Source organism: Physcomitrium patens, chromosome 13 (assembly GCF_059467195.1).
Source record: "Physcomitrium patens ecotype Gransden chromosome 13, ASM5946719v1, whole genome shotgun sequence".
Lineage (NCBI taxonomy): Eukaryota > Viridiplantae > Streptophyta > Bryopsida > Funariales > Funariaceae > Physcomitrium > Physcomitrium patens.
In genome coordinates this window covers 10,694,488-10,716,850 of record NC_143422.1, presented here as the reverse complement: position 1 = coordinate 10,716,850, position 22,363 = coordinate 10,694,488, and the positions used below count along the sequence as shown (strand labels likewise).

General features: G+C 32.7%; 2 protein-coding genes across 8 annotated transcripts; both read right to left on the bottom strand.

Moving 5' to 3' along the window:
• Window positions 1-5,428: 5,428 nt before the first annotated feature.
• On the bottom strand, window positions 5,429-6,791 carry LOC149987942 (uncharacterized). Its single transcript, XM_090255317.1, has 2 exons — window positions 6,525-6,791; window positions 5,429-6,406 (listed from the first exon to the last, which is right to left on the bottom strand). The coding sequence occupies exon 2, from the start codon at window positions 6,162-6,164 to the stop codon at window positions 5,727-5,729; it is 438 nt and encodes a 145-aa protein (XP_090111443.1). The 5' UTR covers window positions 6,165-6,406; window positions 6,525-6,791; the 3' UTR covers window positions 5,429-5,726.
• A 145-nt stretch (window positions 6,792-6,936) lies between these two features.
• On the bottom strand, window positions 6,937-11,866 carry LOC112290880 (putative protein phosphatase 2C 11). 7 transcript variants are annotated; one of them, XM_024537695.2, is made up of 11 exons: window positions 11,444-11,864; window positions 10,101-10,221; window positions 9,713-9,779; window positions 9,354-9,462; window positions 8,837-8,954; window positions 8,547-8,672; window positions 8,253-8,376; window positions 8,014-8,090; window positions 7,817-7,869; window positions 7,509-7,563; window positions 6,937-7,313 (listed from the first exon to the last, which is right to left on the bottom strand). In XM_024537695.2, the coding sequence occupies exons 1-11, from the start codon at window positions 11,530-11,532 to the stop codon at window positions 7,158-7,160; spliced, it is 1,095 nt and encodes a 364-aa protein (XP_024393463.2). In that variant the 5' UTR covers window positions 11,533-11,864; the 3' UTR covers window positions 6,937-7,157. The 7 variants fall into 7 exon arrangements, with proteins under 7 accessions (XP_024393463.2, XP_024393469.1, XP_024393468.1 ...); XM_024537701.3 differs by having other exon boundaries at window positions 11,338-11,839; XM_024537700.3 differs by having other exon boundaries at window positions 11,394-11,838.
• Between the last annotated feature and the right edge of the window lie 10,497 nt (window positions 11,867-22,363).

Sequence of the window (22,363 nt, the reverse complement as noted above, 5' to 3'; positions counted from 1 at the left end):
ATACTACTGAATAGGAAGCTTTTCGAGCTACTTCCGCTAACTAGGACGCTTCTCCTACAACTTCTACTAATTAGGAAACTTCTCGAGCAACTTTCTAGAATCTATCAGAATATTCTAGAACCTTCTAAGAATATTCTAGAACCTTCTAAGAGAATCTTTAGGGAATATTCTAAGAATCTTCTAGAACCTTCTAAAAGAATCTTTAGAGAATCTTTAGAGAATATTCTAGAAGAATATTCGAAGAATCTTCCAATGTATGTCCATGACAGATATTAGCATTGTCATTGAATTACAGTAATATTAAGGTGTACTTGTGCAACTCTCAGATCAAAATTCAAAAAGTTGATTGTCACACCTCAGAGCAAAGTCAATTGCTTGATTTAATATTTGAAGATCAAGTAAGTTAAGCATTAATTTTTTTATTTCATATTATAATTTACAGAAAAATTGGCTAACAAGTGCAATATAATCTCATTTGATATGAATTACAAGTTGTCAAAATTGTGAAGCATGTAATGTTACTAATTCATTGTCTTATGATAAAATATGGATCTTATTAGTTGTAATACAAATTGCATCATGTTCTCTAATAATGAATCAGAATTCTGCCAAAAAAGCTTTTAAATTATCTAATATTAGATCTTATCATTCAAAAAAAGATAAAAACTATGATAATATTGAACCTAAAAAGAATATTTTAATGAATTTAACTTACGATCCTAGAATTGGATAGCTTTGGATTGAAATTCAATCACAAATTGTACATGATTGATAAATCCCCAAAACTTGGATCTTATGTCATTAAACTTCTCAAAAAATGCCACCATTGATTTTTTAAGATTGGAAGGATGTTCCACTATAGAAGAAGAGACATGATTTGGTATAGATGTTGAAATAATTTCAATCATCTTTATATTTTTGCTCCTTGTTATTCTTATTACTCTTTGTGATGATAAATTGAGTTGATACATAATAAGTATTAATTCCTTAGATTGTTCTTGTATTTGTGCCATTGCATTCTCCATTTCAAAAAACTTGGCCATTATAATACTTAAAGAAGGAAAGATATTTAATATTATTAAAAATAAATAAAAGATAAGACTTGAAAATAAAGAAAAAATACTAAAAATAATATTAGTTTAGAAGAGGATGATTTTCAACTCTTAATATGCTTAAGTCTTATCAAGAAAAATGACTAATGTATTTTTAATCAAAAAAAGAAAAAACTTTAATATTATAAGTATATTCTTGTCAATTTGTTAAGAACAAGAACTCAATGAAAGTAAATAAATAAATAAGATTCTTTCAAAGAAATATTTCTTTTTATATATATAAAATAGAAATAAAGAAATATGTATATAAAAAAAGAAACTAAAATGGCTATTGCCAAAAGACAAGGAAACTAAAGACTCTTGAAATTAGATTAGAAGTAAGAAAAGAATTGAGAAGAGTGAAGAAGACTTTACTCTTGCCTCTACATACAGTATCTACCTAAGATATATGTGGCAATGTTCTATAGGACCTCCAAAAACGTATTGACTATTCATAACATGTATCTTAACTTGCAAGGCAAGTTTTCTATATAGACACCACATAGTTAGCTTATTCTACAAGCTACCAATACATGTAGTTTATGATTAGTTTGATGACTAAGTTTCTAACCTATCAATCAACTACAAATACATGTAAAATCAAAACAACATCTAAGAAGCTTTTAGAAAGCTTTTTTAGAAAGTATTATAAAATTAATCTACTTTTACCTACTTCTATTTATTCATATTACCTAAATAATAATTATAGTAGATATATATCTATGAAAGCTCTTTCTTGTAGATCAATTGTATAATCATAAGATCAATGCTTTGAAAGAATATCTACATTTTGTTTTTCAAAAATATCTTGGAAATCTTGATATTAGTTAGGAATATCTTTTGACATCTTTTCATTATCAAAAATGGATGTGGCATATATAATAAAATTTGGCTCTTTTTTAGCCATATGCATAAAATCTCTTGCACTTATTGATAAGAGTTTGGATGTATTAGGCTTATCTATTTCTACTTCACTATAAAATTTTGGATTAAATTAAAAAAAAATTTAAGATCACAATAAATCTAATCTATTTGAAGGTAATATTTTTTTAACTATAATAATTCTAAAATAATTGGATTAAAAGGAGATCTTATCAATTTTTATATTTTTATACTATTATGATCTTTAATTTCTATATTAAAAGGAAAATATATATTATACATTACATCTTTAGAAGACAATAAACAACCATCTACGACTTCTACTTGTACGAGTTTATTTTTTTTGACTAAAAATATTTCTTATTTTTTTAATAAAGTCTTTGTCTATGAAACAAGTTGAATTTTTTAAATCTAATAATGCAAAGACTTTGTGATTTTTAGGTCTTAAACATATATTTATTGCAAAATAAGGTGAGAGATTTGAGGAGAAAATAGGACCTTTAGTAGGTGTTGCATATGATTCCTGGCGCATGGTGTCGTATTGTAATACGACTATATGGTGAAAGATGATAATATAGATCTTATTATAGAAGAGCCAAGTTAAAAGATAAAATAGAAAAATATGGATAAGATAGGGAGGTAGTAAAATTTTTTAGTAGTAATACTACCTTTTTAAAAAAGTGACTTCTATTTACTTTGTAGAGCCATAAATAAGGCAAAACAAAGTAGATTGAAAAAATAAATGATACAAGCATCTTTAGGAAGAAGTTAAGAGTAAATTATAGCAAAAATTATTTAGAAAAACTAGATATTGATACCCAAAGAGGGTTGGTTATGAACCAAGGTCAAAATCAGATCCCAAGGAACAAAATCGAGTCTTGACGACGACTTCGGGTCTCTTTTGAAGATCAAAGAGTGGGATTAGAGAACAAACTTAATAGGATTTCAATGAGCATTAGTTTTGGATGGTTTGGATTTGTATTGACTTTGTAAGAGCTTTGCAAAGTCAAGGTTAGTTTTGAATGACTTGGATTTTGTGAAATAAAATAGGATTTATATTTTGGATGATTTCAAGAGTTTTGTAATAGATTTATAGGTGAAATTTTAGTAGGTTAATGGTTATAGTTGTTTTCAATATGTATTGTGAATTTGAGCTTGATCTAATGGTTGAATTGAGGATTATTGAGGTTTAAGTGAGTCAAGGTCTCAGAAAGTAGAATTTTAGGTCCAATGAGGATTTTTAAGATTTTTTGCAATCTACTAGTTAGATTGGAGTGAAATTTATGTGAGAGAATATTAGACTTGTTTTTCTATATATATGAGAATTTTGAGATCAATCGAATAGTGAAAAATAGAGATATTGGCTCTAAGAGATTGGCATCAAGATTGGAGAAGGAAGTCGTCCAATACCCAAACACGTTTTTGAGGTTATCGCCTATTTGGTAATTTCGATCATTTTCAAAATTTTTGTGCTTGTTTTCAACTTAGTTTTTAAGAAGTGTGAAAAATTTGAGTTAAGATTAACGGTTCATTCATTAGTTATTGAGATTTAATTCTATTATAGAAATTACTAGGGTTTGGTTAGGATTTAATTTATGGTTAGGATTTGGTTAGGATTTGATTTAAGATTAGGATTTGATAAGGATTTATTTAAGATTTGATTTAAGACTAGGGTTTGATTAAGATTTGATTTAGAATATAGAATTTAGGGCTTGATTTAAGATTTAAGGTTTGGTTAGGATTTGATCAAGATTTGATTTAGGATTTAAGATTTTATTTGAGTTTTTTTAGGATTTAAGATTTAATTAGTTTTTGGCCTAAAGTTTAAATAAAGTCCAATAAGATTTCAACTAGGATTAAATTAAGATTGAATTGAGATGTATTTGAGATATGTTTGTAATCATTCTAATATTTCTTTAAGATTTCTTATTGTTTCTTTGGAATTCTTTTGAGGTTTTTCTAAATTTGATTCAAGCTTATTTAGCATTATTAGTGCTCTATTAGAATTAGAAATTTTTTGTTGAAATTTCCATTCTACCTTCCATAACTAGGTGCCCACAGCATTCTCAAGCAAGACTTCACGTATTACGACAACGGTTCCTATTATAGCTGAAAAAACTCATTTTTTGATACATTATCTTCTTTGGCAATCGTGCTTCTCATTTTATGATTGCGTTACTTTTTTAGACAATGTTGAGTAGTATGCTTAATTTCTCCATAATTATATATGAAAATTTATATATATATATATATAGATATATATATATATATATCTATATAACACAACAAATGTATTGAAATTTAGAAATCATTATTTTATTACAAATTTTTTACTATTTCAATCCATGAGATAGCTTACAACATTTGCAAACATTGTACTTATATCTACAGTGATGGAATGACACATTCTTTATTTTATGATTTAACCATACTTTGTATTCACTACTTATAATAAAGTCAAATCACCTCTTATTAAACATTATGAATTATCAATTGATATGCCATTTACTTATTAATTAGAATTAAGACACTTCATTGTCAATGCAATCATTCTATCTATTTACAAAGATGTAGAAGTCCTTGGCAATGAAACCTCAATACTTGTCATATTAATTTGTAGTTTTACTTGTACCTCATGATGATTTACAAGAATGTAAAAAAGAAAGTACTCTTCTTATACTATTTTATAGAGTCTATATATATATAATAAAATAAAGAGGCTAAAATCTTTGACACTTGTCTACTTGTCATGTAGAATTTTAAAAGTTTAAATTAATAAATTTTGGAAGAATTTATGTTTTAATAAAGTTACAATATACAAATAGTCTTTCTAATTTGCTGTATCAAGTCACCACTCCTTGTCCAAAACTCTTATTTTACTGACTCAAGACAATGTACTCTTTATCATTGTAATTTTGTAAAATTAATTTTATATATAACCACATACATTAATTAGTGTATTACTGTTCTTATTATACTTGTTTATATTTTTATTTATTTTATTTTATTTTTACAATAGAAACAACAAATAGTGAGTGCAAAATACATTGTTTAAGATACATATTAAGATATTGCATTGAGGAAATTATAGCAATATTAGAAAATTTAAAGTAATTATTTCTAACACATTTAAGTTTTTTAAATATTATGCAATATTAGAATGTTTTAGATTATGTGTTCTTCAAAAAAAATATTAATTTTGAATTTTAAACAGATCAATTAAATATCTACAATTATTTCTTTTATGTAATATTGTAAATTTAAGAATCTAATGAAAGACTACCATGGACTTAATCACTCAAAATTGCAAACAGTACAAAAAAGAACCGTTTGTGTCCTTTCAACAAAAAGAAGAATTAGAAAATTCCATAAAAATTCAATAATGTTTACAATCAAAAAGATCACATACTAATATATTATATTTGATAAATGAAAATCATATCTATTCACACATGTAGCAAAGCCGATTTTTATTATTACAATTCTCTAATAAAAATTTAACCTTGAATAAAAGCAGTGATAAATTTTTCCTGACCTATATTTTTTCCTTTAATGAAAAATTGTACAGTATTGATTTTCAAATAGATTTTAAATTCATAGTTAGTGTGCGGCTTCGACCACGAACGGACGATAACGTTGGGGGGTTTCACGACAGCGTCGACGAATCGCACGGTCAACATCGTCATCGTTCGTCGACGTCGACGAAAAGGAACCTTCGTCGTCGTCTTCGTCCACTGCTGGGCGTCCTCTCCGTCAATTTCGAGGGCAGTGGCGGTGGCCCCTGCGGTTGGGCCTACGGTGGCCGCTCTTGTGTCGGTAGGATGGTTTGCAGTGTTCATGGGGTGGTTTGCCACAGCGGCGTCGGCGTCTACGACGGCGGGACTTACTCACGGGCTTGCGGGAGCTTCGTTTGGATCTGCGACGCGAGGTGCGGCGGCGGCGGCGTTTGGGAAAGTCTCTGGATGCAGCTTTCTGCTGCGTCGCAAGTGTATAGCTGGAGCCTTTCTTCTGGAGCTGTTCCGTCTGCACCAGCCCATCCAAGGTGGACAGCAGCATCCGTTTGTTGACTGCGTCTACTTTTTTGTTGTGGTGCGACTCTAAATGCTTGCAAATTTCGATCAGACTGGTACCGTCACGCTTGCGTATGTGGATCACAGCGTCCCGGATCATGGTGCTTGTCGGGAACACCATGGTGTCCAATCGAGGTCGAGTTTTTGCAAACCCGAGTAGGGTCTTCTGTCAGTGTAGAATGTCACGTCGTTCACGCTTGATAGGGACCCATAAAACTGTGACGCACCACTTGTTTCTAGAGTAGTTCCACCTCAACCATCTCGAGAAGTGCTCAATTCGTTTCAGCGTGTAGATTTCAGAATGAACTTTGAACTTCTTGCACTCATAGTTGATCACGTCCCTTCACGATGAACCGTCACATCCTTTCACCAAACACGAATTCTTAACATGAAAGCAAATGTTCAAATCTCACAAGTAATAACATTGTTTGAAGTTACAGGAATTAAACTGTACCGAGCTGATTCAGAGGAGCATAATCACCTTAATGCCATATACGATTTTAAAGTTACGCAATTTTGTTGCCTGGTCGAGTCCTCGCTCGATACATTGTACAGCTTAGTAGTGCAATGATTTTACATCTATTGACAAGATTTGTGCTCAAGATCCTTGATTTGAAATCAGAGTGGTCGAGGAGATCGAGTTGGAGCCGCCCAAGAAGTCCACCTGAATTGTTCCTTAGACCCCAAAATTTTCAATCTGCATACCCGCCGCCGCCGCACCGCCCCCCTTTGCCGACTGTAACCCAACTCAGGACACCAAGTCTCAAGCAGAAACGGAAGATTCCAGAAACACAAGTTCTGATCATGATCGGTTGTAGAGTAGTACCACTGTGATTGAAAAGCATGTGAAGAGAGGGATACGAGTCCGGCGCAAAACCACACAAATAGCGTACTTTTTGACGTTCGATTGGCTCTCCGAAATTATTATATTGAGAAACAGGAGCCATAATAGAGCCAAACGTAGATACACTACTGTCCTCCCAATTAGGGATTCTTCAACTCTACGAAAATTTAAAACTACGAAAAAGTGCGACCTAATTTGAGACTTCCCACAAGACGGACACAGAAATTTACGTTAAATACGTTTATAGACCTGAAAGGTGTCCAACGATAGTCATAAACTTGAATCTGCTGACGAAGAGGCTACACCACTCGATTGTTTGAATTGGACAATGATGATGCTCATATTATCACACCCTTCTTGCTGGCGCGTGCTTGGGGACAGGCAGTTATCCAGTATATCCTCACATATAGACGATAAAGTATTGGCCTAGCAAAAGTACACAAGCGAAATAGAGTCAGCCATATCCTTGGTTGAAGTATACAACACAGAAATTATATACAAGCTGAGCATCTTGGACAAGGAAAGAAACGCAATTGGACTTTTAAGATTTGGATACAAGAAAACGTGAAAGCTACGTAATATCAAATATGTAACTTCACAGAAAATAGAATGGGTACTTACGGTAGTTAATCTTTTCCTAACAAAATCCACAACTTGCTGACTAGACATAACATCCCTGCACACAAATCCATCATTCGGAGGTCATCCTCAAAATAAATAAATAAAACATATAAATACTGGGCACACTGTTACCCTGCAGGTACCGATAGTCCTCGGAACAAAATTAGAAACATACAACACTCTTAAGCACCCACATAAAAGAGGTTGCATTTGATAACGTAAGTTTCGCCCGAAGCATTGTTAAACGAATGCCTCAAGACAAATGACAATCACTGTCCATTAAGAAGTAAAAAGGAATACTATCTCACCATATTCCGTCACAGGCAAGGACGATGAACTCAACATCAGGTCCCAGATCCTCCTATACCAAAACCCAAATACCACTTATGAGTATGGTCTGAACTGCACATAAAATTGTTTTGAATACTACGATTAATCTAGAAATGATGTAATATATTGACTGGTCAATGAGACAATTGGCGAAGCATGAATAGATGGAATTCACCTCTCGGATATCTGGACAGCAAGTGACTATCTGCTTGTCAGGTGCCAAATTTGTTTGATACTTGAATTCCATGTCCCCTACATACGCAACTTTAGTTATGATGAAGATATAATGTATTCCTCACAATTATTATTCTAGTGAAAAAAAGAAAATTCTTTTTCAAAACAAAAGATACCACAAGTAGCAAAACAGAAAAATGAGCAGAAACATAGGTTCACTCTGTAATTCAATAGACATACCAATTGCTCGTGTGAGATTTAGGCTACCATTCACACGTCCACCATGAATAAATCCTCCTGCCTTGTTAATCCTTTCCTTCTCAAGCTCTAGCTCAGGTTTATGATCTACCGACAGATTCACAGCCTGCACAGTTACAGCGGAATCTAAAGGGTTTATGTTGAGTGATACGAATATTATTCACCATTCACTCCTATGCAAAGATGACACGAATATTTTGTATTTTGAAATATCAAACAAAAACTTTAAATTCCGAAAACAATATTGAAAAAACTGAAAGCTAGGGTAGTGATAACCTGGCCACGTCGGGACATGATGCATCGTGAGTCTCCTGCATTTGCAACGAAAAGCTTATTACTTCGAATCAGAGCCACCACTGCAGTGCTGCCAGAGCTGGGACCCAGGTAATCTTTATGGTCACCCTGCAGCAACCACTAAATTTCATGAAGGATGCAACCTTGGAAAGTTAAAGAAAAGTAGATAATACATAATCAGGTAAATTCTTACAGGTAACACGTATCTGCTAACTTCAATAAATTAATTATGCAGAGAAATTTCAAAAACACAAGTTCAAAAGAATATTTACATAAGTACTATCACTTTCGTCATTCCCCTGTCCGTCTCGTAGGGCGCTCATTTTACTCTTTTCATCCAGAAGCTGAAGATCTCTCCATCCTCTTTCTCCTTTCATCATCTCATCCATCCTGCCAATCAGGGCAATGTGCCGTCATTAACTCTCCCAAACTGGACTAGATATGAAAACCATAATGATAGTATCAGTTGTTGGTACATGAGAAGTAAGCACCGTTCCTTGTACACCAGGTCTGAAGCAATACTGCTGACATCCGAAACACTGCTAAAGTAACTAAACCTTCTAGTATGAGACGTAGATAATCAAAATGCATTTCACATAAAAACTCAAGAGCATGCGGAAGTGGGGTAAAACACCACTGGAGAATCTCAGGTGAGGATCATCCTTACGTACAACTATTTCAAAAAGATATATTGGGCTAAAAACACTAAAAAACTAAAAAACTAAAAAAACTAAAAATAAAAAACTAAAACCTAAAGAGTAGAAAGTAAAACTACATAACATTACATACCGCAAGAAAGAATGTTCCAAACTTGCACCCAAGTTGCCCCTAGCATATGCGTCAGATTTCAAAACCTGTCTGTGCAAGTTCTTTGCGCAAAATTTTGACACCAATTTCCCTGCACATGAATAAAGTTGCGTTTCGAGATCATGACAAGACAAGTCAATCCTACCGCTTCACGACATGGTTGAATGTTTACTCATTGATACCGGATCTAACTCTAAAGTATTGCGTGTCCTCATTAGAGTTTCGTTTGTCTTTGAAGGTCTGTAAAAGGTATGATATGCATGTTCAGAAATTTTCCAATCCTGTACACAGATTCGAAAATTCCAAAGGCAAAGAGAGCATATGAAGCTCTCACTACACACCTCCATGTCCATCAAAAATGCCGAATATTGACGTAGATGTGTTATCCACGTCCAAAATAGCAGTGTGCTGCACATCATAAGGCAGACGTAAGTGGCTGTAGAGTATTAAAATACGGTGTATTATCAGTATCAAATCTATGAATCTGCATACGAATTCCAGCAATGAATCCCACGAAGTATTTGTCCCCCTAACTCCTCTAGAGAGAAAAAAACAATGTAAAACATTATTAAAATAAGTACACCATATATTAATCCTGCTAATACTTGAATCAATCTAATAAAATGTACCCATTAATAATAAATCGGTTAATTACATTCAAATTCAATTTTAATTGAAATGAACTGATTTGCACAGGGTTCCCTCTTCATTGAGTAGGAAGGCACGTACTGCGTCTTCCATGCTTTCGCGCCATCCCTGCATGGCAGATAGGCCAAACCGCAACTCCGCATTTTCACCATCTTCAGATGTCTTGTCAGTCTTCGGAGAGCTCAGATAAATCCCCATCTTCCTAAAAAGATATGAAAAGATACGAGGTGAGCGCTAACTATTCCTCTAGCCCACTGATTCGATCCCATAACCATTCGCAATACATCCAAACTCTTCAAATATTTAGTACACCTACAATAACCCTAACAGATATTTGCAACTTCTACGCATAGAAAATCAGCACACTGCTGAAACACACATGCAGCAATTCAGAATCATGTAAGATAAGTCCTAATAAGCACATATCTTGACTTCGTAACTGCAGTCTGACTGTGCCACCCCCAAATCCATATTCTACGTAAGCATTATGACACATCCCAAATCCCACGTATCTGAGCAGGAAAGACGTCATCTCACGATGTAGCAGTCTCCTTCATACAATGCATTTCCAACAAGTCACGTCCCTGATTTACGACCACGTGCACAGTACCAGCACAGCCCTTCCGCTGCGCACTTCACGATCATTACAACATCTAGATACCTATTCTCTACCATAACCTATTCCTCATGTACGGCAGATGAGCCCCTTTCCAATCCCTACGCACTTGTCCACAACTATCGCCCTTCTGCCACTCAGTACTTACTCCAAGACGGTGATTCTTGTAACGTATCCCCTAAGACCTCATCGACCTCACTCATCAATATATTACGCCCATGTCTTCCATAATCATCCTGATTCTCAAGACCCCACAGACCTAGCACCCCGCGCCTGCTACGCCAGGAGACGATCCGGACTGAAACTGGCAGACCTTTCACAAGAAGCCACAGTACTAAGTCCCAGTCCAGAAATCCTCGAGCATTCAATTCCACTTCCTGATGCATGCCGCGAAACCGTACGCCAATCAAGTGCGTTCACACTCCGACCATACACAAAACTACAACCACCACTCGAATTTCACACATTGTGCCCTCGCTACCAGCCATCACGCAGCGAGCGATCGTCAACCACAATTCTGCACCCCACTCGCACGCACATTCTGCTGATCCACCTATCGCCTAGCAACTTCATGCGGTTGCTCCAAGCTGATACCATCCCTTACTCAACTACGCCCCAAACCAGCTCCATCGATGCACCAATGCCGGCCAAATCACAGGTCATAACAACTATAATAAAATAAAATAAACAGTGACGCCGTACTAGGGTTTGAATTCCCACGCCTTTGGAGGACTCAACTGCTCCCGACAGTTAGGTACCTTGATGAATTACGCAATCAATCTGCTCAAACCCTCCTCCCCTCTCCTACCTCGCTTCGCCTCGCCTCGACTTTCGTGGCCTTTCCTCGACCAATTCAGAACTCAAAAGGCGACGGCGGACGACAGCCCGAGACGGCATCCATGCCGACGTTGACGACAACGACGACGAACGAAAAGGAAAGCAAGCGTCGGAAGCGGAGGCATGAGAGAGTGTGGACAAAACCAGATGATCACAGCACAAATCCTGCTGCGGGAGCAGACCACGTGAGGCGCTGTCGCGATGGCCTCGGGGAATCACGACCGACGATAGCAGCACTGAATGAAAGCAGGAGGGAAAGCAGAAGCCAGAGGTGATGTCGAGTCGGAGAGGTGGGAGCGTCGGTGCGGAGTGCGGGAGCCGTGGCGCAGGTGCGGTGCGGACGAGACGAAATGGGCAAGAGAGGAAAGCGGAGGAATGCCGAGTCCAGAGCATCCACGACGACGAGACACGAACCCTTCGTCCTCATCCCGGGTTGGGACACGAACTCTTCTCGGCCATCCTCGTCGCTCCCAATGAAAACCCGCGCTACCGGCTGAAGCAGTCGACTGGGGTATCACCCGCGGTTCAGTCGCGGGTTCCGCAGTGTTGAGAATGTTAAGAAAGACACAAGAGTAATAATAAGTCATACACACACACAAGAGTAGTAGTAAGTTATACACACAAGAGGGTTTCTAAGGAGAGAGAGCTTTACACACACAAATCTATTAATCTGGTTGTGTCTCGTATACAAGAAGAGAAAAGAGGAGAGGATAAACAGTACTTCTCTATTAGACTCTAAATACTATAGCTATGGTAATTACTGTAGTCTACAATAAATATTATGGAGAACACCGGCTACATTTAATGATCTCAACACTCCTCCTCGCTCATCATAATATTTACATAATATAAAATTTGTATAGAATTATGATCTATACTTTTCTGTGATCTTGCAAGATCAACAATTGTTGCCTCATTAAAACCTTATCTAGGAAAACCTTATTTTATTTAAGGACAAAACCATAGATGAAGGAAAAAGAGTACAACATCATTTTCTTTAATTATTTAAAGAGCTCATTAACTTTCTTATTCAAGAAAAGCAAGTCGTCGCATACCAATGCCATAAGTAAGTCGACGATGGTTGCTTAATGGAAGAGCTTTGGTGAAGAGATTAACAAGGTTATTTGTAGATTCAATTTTCTTAATTATAAGTACTTGATCAGTAATCAAGTCATGAGTATAACTAAAATACTTTGGATCAATATGCTTTGTTCTGTCGCCTTTAATGAAATCAACTTGCATCTGTGCAATACAAGCACTATTATCTTCATGCAAGATAGTTGGAGAATCATCATATAAAAATCCACAGGTTGTTTGAATGAATTTATCAATTAATCACAACCAAATACATTCTCGAGATGCTTCATGTAAGGCAATAATTTCTGCATGGTTGGATGAGGTTGCAGTTATTGTTTGTTTCACTGATTTCCATGATATTGCAGCTCCATGTCTTAAAAATACATATCCTGTTTGAGATTTAGCTGTTGCAATATCAGATTTATATCCTGTATCACAATATCCAACCAATTTTAGATCTACAGATTTTGTGTAGTATAATCCCAAGTCTTTAGTATCTTTTAAATAATGTAATAAATATTTGATGCCATTCTAATGTCATAATGTTAGACGTGCACTATGTCTTGCAAGAACACTAACTGCAAATGCAATATCTAGTCTTGTAGATGTAGCTAAATACAAAAGTGCTCCAACCGTTGCAAGGTATGGATATTGATCTCTCAATATTTCCTCCTCCTCCTCGCATGGACAGTATGGATCATGACCATCACGACCATGTCCAACCATTGGTGTGGACAATGGATAAGCATCAATCATATTAAATCTTTGCAAGATTCGTCTAATATACGTTAGTTGGTAGAAAAAAATGCTACCATCAGTAAGATGCATAATCTGAAGACCAATGCAGAAAGTTATTTTTCCTAGCATTTTCATCTCAAATTCACATATAAGTAGGTTTGTAGCTGTAATACATGCAAATGTAGTGCCCACTAGGTTAAGATCATCAACATATACAGCGATGATCACAAAACCAGTTTTATCTCGTTTGATAAATAAACAAGGGATTATTGGATCACTTATAAAATTATTTGTAATTAAATAATCTTGAAGACGTTGATACTACATTCGTTCAAATTATTTTAAACCATACAAGGCCTTACAAAATTTAATACCACGATATTTTCTTGGAGCAGGTTGATTTGGAGTTCCTGTTTCTAAGCCAGGTAGAACTTTCATATAAATATTTGCATGAAGAGAACCATATAGATATGCAGTAACTACATCCATCAAATGCATCTCAAGGGTGGCATAAACTGCCATTCCAATAATATATCGAAATGTAATTGAATCCATGACTAGAGAATATGTGGATTCATAATCAATGCCAAATCGTTGAGTAAATCCTTGAGCAACAAGATGAGCTTTATAGCGGATTATTTGGCCTTGAGCATCTTGTTTGCATATTAATACCATTTTATATCCCACAGGGCGAGATCTAAGAGTGTCTACAATTGGACCAAAGACTTTCCTCTTATGCAAAGAGGCATATTCCTCCTCAATAGCAGTTTTCTATTTTGACCAATCTGAGCGACGCATTGCCTCTTCGATGGTTTGAGGTTCAAGATCATCTTTCTCGCAAGAAAGGGCTTCTATAATCATATATGCAAATGATTCATCTATCGTAATAGATGGTCTGTCCCAAATATCATCTGTAGCACAATACAGAATAGATAATTCTTTACTCAACTTTTTCTTATTCCTTCCAATTCCAAGATTATTTTTCATAGGAATTGAAGGTACATTATGTATGGATATATCATCATGAATTGATAGTCCTGCAAGATGAGTGGCAATTTCTTGAGAAATAATACTAGAATTAGTTAATTTTATAGCTTTCTTCTTACGTGGTTGCTTATCTAGTCCACGAGTTCTTTTAGTTGTTGTTATAACTTGAGGTATTGTAGTCAATAGCACTACAAATGAAGCAGGTGCATTCTGAGCCTCATTAATAGGAACTCTTATAATTCTAGGTACATCATTGAAGCCATCAGGTGTTTAATCCGCGATGCGTTTTAAATGTAAAATCTTAGCAACTTCAGTTTCTACCAAAGATGTCTTAGGATCGGGATTCATTGTAAATGTTTCTGGTGCTTCAAATATGAGTACTTTATTTCTTTGTTGATTGGATACTCTTCTTTGAAGAGATGGAAATACATTTTCTTCAAAACGACAATTTTGCAAACGTGCACGTAATAATGTGCTAGTTGATGGATCAACAATACGAATAATGCTTGGTGAATCAAAACCAACATATATGCCTTCTTGTCGATGAGCTCTAATGGTACGCCATTGAAGTTCTGATACTGGAATCCAAGCATGGCAACTAAATACTCATAAGTGAGATATATTTGGAACACGACTCAAAATGAGCTCATGTGGTGAAACAATTTCAAGAGAAGAAGGGCGGAGGCGTATTAATGCTACAACATGTAAAACTGCTTGACCCCACATAGATGCAGGTAGATTTGCGTGAAGGAGGAGTGGCCAGGTAATGAGTTGTATATGCTTTATAAATGACTCTGCAAGTCCATTTTGAGCATGTTCATATGGAACACAATATGTCAACTCGATTCTTGTTGCAATACAATAGTCTTCAAAAGACTTTGATGTAAATTCTTTTGCATTATCCATACGCAATGTTTTTATAGGATAATCAAGAAAATGTGCCTGAAAGTAAATAAGCATAGATATAAGATTGGCAAACACCATGTTTCAAGTTGATAATAATGAAACATGTGATTGTTTACTTGATGCATCAATAAGGACCAAAAAATAATAAAATAGTCCTCATACTGGATTAATAGGACCACAAATATCACCATGCAAACTTTCAAGCATTGGTGGTAATTCTTGTGGAAGTTTCCAAATTGAAGGCCGAGTAATCATTTTACCTTATATGCATGCACGACATAATTCCATAGAGTCTATATCTACAGGCTTTAAATTATGCCCAGTTATACATAGAATGATCTTTCTAAATAATGTGGATTCTAGATGTCCCAATCGTCCATGCCAGAGAGAAACATGACTCTGTGAGATAGATGATGCAAAATTAAATATAATAGGAGGCCGAATCACAATTCGGTATAAACCATTTTCTGTAGCAAAAGCTTTTTCAACAACTTTATGGTTCTTCACATGAACCAAAACCTCTTTTCTATTTAAAGTGGTGGTCGAGAGGTGATAACCATTAATACGCACATCTCGATAGTTGATCAGACTCCGAGGTGCTGAGGGTGCAAACATCACATATTTACATTTTATAATGGAACCCGCAAGTAATTTTATCATCATTGTGCCCTCTTGGAAACAAAATGAATTTGCTCCAACAATGGTCATCATATTTTTAGTTTGCCAAGTTGAAGATTTTTCAATAAAAAATCATCTATCTCGTAAGATAGTAAATGATATTGCAGAATCAATAAGCGCATCATTTGATTCATCATTAGAGGTTCTATCATTCATATAAGCTTCTAAGTCATCAACACCAATTGAATCCATGGAGACATCCATGGTATGAACTTTATGAGCCTCAGCTCGTAATTTCTTATTTTCTTGGAATATTTTAATAAAATATTCTGAAGTAAGGTATGCATGTACTAAATATCCAATCATTCCACATTTATGGCAAGAACGCATCTTTGATTTTTGTTTTCTACTATAATTAATAGTAGAACGTTTATTCTTTCTATATGGGTAGAAATGGTCTTGACTATGACTACCCTGATACTTATGAGCACGTTTTCCATGTTTATATAATTTCTTCTTAGACTTTGAAATATTAAGTGCATGAGATTCTAGAACTGTAGTTCCAATAGGATGAGCTTTCGCATTGCGTAACAGTAGCTCATTTTGCTTCTCCGTAAGAAGTAGATAAGACATGAGATCAAAATGATTCTGAAATTTCATGTTCCTATATTGTTGTGCAAGCATAGCAGATGCAGGAAGAAATGTAGAGAGAGTTTTTTCAATCATTTCTTCTTCGAAAATGCTTTGTCCATATAATCATAATTATGAGACAATACTATACATTTCACTATTGAAAGCATTTAAATTTGGAAAATCCAAGATATGTAAATGTGTCCAATTATGACGAGCATGTGGAAGAAAAATGGTCTTTTGATGATCAAACCTAGATTTAAGATTCTTCCAAAGTTATGTAAGGTCTTCCATTTCCAAATATTGATGTTGTAATGTAGGTATAAGATGACGACAAAGGAGAAGAAGTGCTTTCCAACGAATAGCAGGAGATATAGAAATACTTGTTGTAAGAGATTCTTCAAACATAATAGCATCCGAGAGTTGTTCTGCAAATAAATTTGCTTTTGCTATTTTTGCCTATAATAGATAATTGCTTCCATCCACAGTCAATAGTGGAAATAAAAGAACTTAAAAATGTTGGGATGCATTGGTAATAGTTGGAACCATAGTAGAAGCAGTTGAAGATGTTGAAGCACTCATTATAAATAAATCTATAAAGAAAATACAAGATCAAGTAGAAAAGTTGAGTAAAATGTATCTTAAAATATAAAGTCAAATAAAATGATAAACTTAAACTTGAAAAAATATATATATATATATATATATATATATATATATATATATATATATATTTTAAGGAGAGAGTTGTAGATTAAGGCAGCAGAACAGCAATAAGATGGCAGTAGCAGGCAGCGGTAGGTGCAATAGGATGGCAGCGGCGGGCAGCAGTGGCGGACAGCAGTGGCAGGCAACGGCGCCGGGCAGCGACGGACAGTGGTGACGGCGATGGCGGGCGGCAGCATCAACGGCGACAAGGTAGCAATGACGGGTTTGACGGCAGTTTGGCGATAGGCGCAAGGCGCAATAGGGAGCAAACAGAGGGTGGAGTTAGGCTGGATCAAGTATTCAGAGCAATCAAGGGAGGGAGTGGAACAAGTGTTCTAAGCAAGCAGCTAATGTGTGAGAGACCAACAAAAAGAACAAGATCATGAAGCAGATATTAAGCAAGGATAGCAACAGGTTTGAAGAGTCAAAGACTAGAGCAAAAGATTGTGATAGTGTGTAGAAGAGAATTGTGTTGTTAACGTGTTGAAAATGTTAAGAAAGACACAAGAGTAATAGTAAGTCATACACACATATAAGAGTAGTAGTAAGTCATATACACAAGAGGATTTTTAAGGAGAGAGAGCTTCACACACACAAATCTATTAATCTGGTTGTGTCTCATATACAAGAAGAAAAAAGAGGAGAGGATAAACAGTACTTCTCCACTAGACTCTAAATACTGTAGCTATGGTAATTACTATAGTCTATAGTAAATATTATGGAGAGCGCCGGCTACATTTAATGATTTCAACACACAGAACATCCCTCTGGAGAGGGGCTTTTACCTTGGAATTTTATCCATCTGCTTTATTTCATACATCCATCTTATTTCATCTATCTGCATACTACGGCCTGGCTGTTCATGCTGGAGCCCACATGTCCAAACTAGCTTGATTGGCATTCTAGTTCTCAGAAAATGTACAACATAATATAATTTTATTATATTTAGACATTATTAGTTTATAAATTTCATGTATTTTTTCTTATAAAGGTTTTGAAGTATCTTGTGAGGTCTTTGTATTGGCTTCTATTCTTTTTTATTATTTTGATTTATGAATTGACATATAATATTAATTTGATATTCTTGTAATGCCTATATGAATTGTATTGTGCAAATCAATGGTTTATTGTCATAGAGTTTTTTCCAAAAGTCGTATTAAATTACTTGTAAAGTTAATAATATGTGTTATACAAAAATAATATAATTTTTATATTTCAACTATTTATATTTTATTAATGATTTTTATTATTACTTCTAAGTTATTGAAAATAATATATATATATTTAAAATTCCACAAATCAATCTTAATTAGTAGATATAAAAAATTATTTTAATAAAATTAAAATAAAATTTTTAAATTTTTAATATTTATATAATTTATTAAAAATAATTGAGTATTATGATTTTTTTCTTATAAGACTTTAATGATCTAAAGAACCTGTAGATTATTTAAGTCTTGTAAGACAAATAAAATCATTAAAATAGAATCTTAATACTTATTGGTAAGAATTATCTTAATTGATTTATTAATTTTAATCTTTGTTTTATATTTTGTAATATTTCTTATTTAATTCTTGGAATCAATACCTTAAATAGTCTTTTAATTCATATTTTATTTATTAAAAAATTATACATTATAGTTAATAGATAAAAGGCTTAAAAATAATAATAATTTCTTTTTAGATATTTATGTAATTAATAGGATTTTAAATAATTTAATTTTTTTGAAGCTATAAAAAACTACCAAAAAGTACTAGAATATCTTTAGTTTGATATTAGTATTTTAATAATATTAAAAGAATTTTAGAGATGTATTTTAAATTATTTAATATTATTTAAAATACCTAATTAGGTTTTTTATAAAGATAAATTAATCAACTTTTGAAGGACATTATAATCAATTTGAAAAAGACTTGAAGAAATTTTATTGTTTTTGACTTAACTAGATGTTAATAAATTCTAAAAAAAGATCAAATTCTAAAATATAATTATTTTATTAAGAAAAAATATTGAACTTATAAATTAGTAAGAAATTGGATACATTAGTTTTATATGGATTACAATACATTGAAAATATGTAGAAGGATAAAATAAAGTTTTTCAGGCAAAACATACAAAATTTACTTTTCAATGTTAAGGACATGAATCTCAAAGAAATAGAAGATTAATATATATACTTATTTCATTCAAAAAGACTAGATAACCACTTAAAGATGGTATAGCATTAAAGTAAAATGACTATTGCCAATGATAAGAAGACTAAAAAAATCTTGAGATAAGACTAAAGACTAAAAATACATTGATAAGAGTGAAGAAGACATTATTCTTCCTTCCATATATACTATCTAATTAGGAGCTACGTGGCCACGTTCTGTAGGATCTTTGACATAAGTCCAACTTGCAAGATACATATATAACTTATTAAATAAGTTTTCTATATGTAAGCTATAAAGTTGGCTTATTCCATAAGCTACCAATATATGCAATATATAGCCAATTTATTGGTTAATTTTTTAACTTATCAATCAATTACAAATATGTATTAGGTCAAATACGTGTTTATGAAGATTTTAAGAATTTTGTCACAAGATAATATTAAATCTAACTACATTTATTTTCTACTTAATACTTCTTATCTAAGTAAATATATATATCCATGACATTATCTCTTCTTCTAAGGTCGAATTTTACAAAGATTAGTAATTATATGTTAAAGAAGTCTAAGATGCAGCAAATTATGTTTGTCACATATTCTAATCTTTTTTCTTAGAAGGTGGTTGATAGGTCTTCTTAATCATTAGTAATATTTCATATTATGATGAAAAGACCACTCTATTATTTTATCATTGTTGAAGCTTTTGTAACTCCCTTCAAATAGAACATTTGAAATATTATTGAGAGTGGTTTCTACATCCAATAATATTACCAAGCATTAGAAGTATCTTTCAAGGTTGTGATACCAATTACATTATATTTTACTATCTATTTGAAGAAAAATATGTTATTTTTGAGGATCTTCATTTCTATTGTATTGTCTTGAAGGTTGTAATAGTTATAATATTTCATTTGATTATTCAATAAATAATAGCTCTTAAATTGAATCTATTGATTCTTGATTCTTCATATCTTTAATGCAATAAATACATAAAAACTACAAACAAAGATAGAAGGTAGAATATAATCTTTTTTAAACGACGTTTCTTCAATAACATAGATTTGTTATTCTTTATGTTGATTTTGATAGATGTCATCTTTGAAAAGCATCAACTTTATTTCCTATATTTATAATATATTTAATTGACTCTAATTTTTATTCTTTAATATCATATTCATACTAATAAATAAGATATTCTAACCTATTTTGGCACCTCATTGAATCTAAGACTTCTTCTACCTCAAATTCTTAATTATTATCTATTCTATAGGAGTCAATGATATTTGTCTTCTTTTCAAGATATTTATTATTTTATATGGCTTAAGACAAGTGTAATAGGATATATATAAGATAATTATATAGATAATTAGAACCATAGAAGTTTCTATAATTGAGATTAGATTAGAGGGCCAAGTAGGATCCACTGTAAAATATTCTAGAAAGAATTTAGGATAGTTATTCAAATAGAACCTATCATAGAACCTTCTAAAAAAAAGAATTTAAAGTGGTTATTTAAGTGGATTCCACCACTTATGAACATTCTAGAAAATTTAGGGTGGTATGATAAGATATAAATAGGACTGATCAAGATCTTTTTGGATATCTAGTCAAGTACGGCTTTAAGTCCTTTCTCTTAGTAAAGTTTGGTTCTACATCTTTTTGTTTAGTTCTATTCTGTTCTATTTCTGTTTGTTCAATTTTGTCTTTCATGTCCTATTCTATTTAGTTCCGTTCAATTTTATTTTGGTCTATTTTGTCCTATTTTGTAAACAAACCTTATGTTATTGTAGATTAGAAGGATCTTCGATTTTTGAGATAGTTAAGTCTTGTTTGAATAAGACTATCATGGACATATATATTTATCTAGATAAGAAATATTAGATAGAATATAAATATAGGTAGATTTAATAGTATATTATGGCAAAGCTTTTTAGAAGCTTTATAGACATGTATTTGATTTTATAAATATTTGTAATTGATTAATAGATTAAGAACTTGGCCAATAAGCTAACCATGTATTGTACATGTTGGTAGCTTGTAATATAAGCAAATAATATGTTGTGCACATATGAAACTTATCTTTTAAGTTAAAATATGTATCTTGAAAAGTCAACATGTGTTAAAGGGCCTATAAAATATTGTCACATAGATCCTAGTTAAATAATATATATGGAGATAAAATGAAGCTTTTTTTATTCTTATGAATACTTTTTTAATTCTTAGTCTTATTTTAAGAATTTTTAGTATCCTTGTCTTTAGTAATAGCCATTCTAATTCAATATATTACCATCTTTGAATAACTTTCTAATATTTATGAATGACAAAAGAGTGTATTGAGTTTTTTTCTTTAAGATTCATGTCCTTGATAATTTGATAAGAGACTTAACTTATTATTTTTTTTATTTAGGAAGTAAGTAGATTATTTTACTTCTATTATTATATTTTTAAAAATTATGGACTACTTATTTTTAAACTAATTTATAGTTTTTAATACTAATTTTTTCCTTCAACAAAGTAAATAATCCATCTTTATAGAAATTTTTATTTTATATTAAAGGTTATAGATTACTTTTATTTAATTTAATTTTTTGAATTTATTTAAATTTTCTATAGAAGAAAAAATTATGGATGCTATTTTTGGTAGAGGTGAGAATAAATTTGTAACTATTACAGATCTTGAAAAGCTCATTAATATTCTTAGGATAGAAATATCATAAATTTTTAACATAAATTATAGAAGTATTATTTCTACATCCATAGAAAAAGTCAACAATAAAAATCAAAGTCTGTGCTAAGAAGTTATGCAATTCAAAGAAAGAAATAGATCAAATATCAAGGATATAAACTAGAAGAAAATACATAAACTTGTAGAATCTATATCAAAAGAAAAGTGACAAAATAGAAGAAAGTATGTATATTCAAAGAAAAATTGGAATGACTATTACCAAAGACTAAAAAATATAAGACTCTTGAAACTAGATTAAAAGTAAGAAATGAATTGATAAGAGTGAGGAATGCTTTGTTCTTGCTTCTATATATTCTACTTAACTAAGAACTATTTAAAAATATGC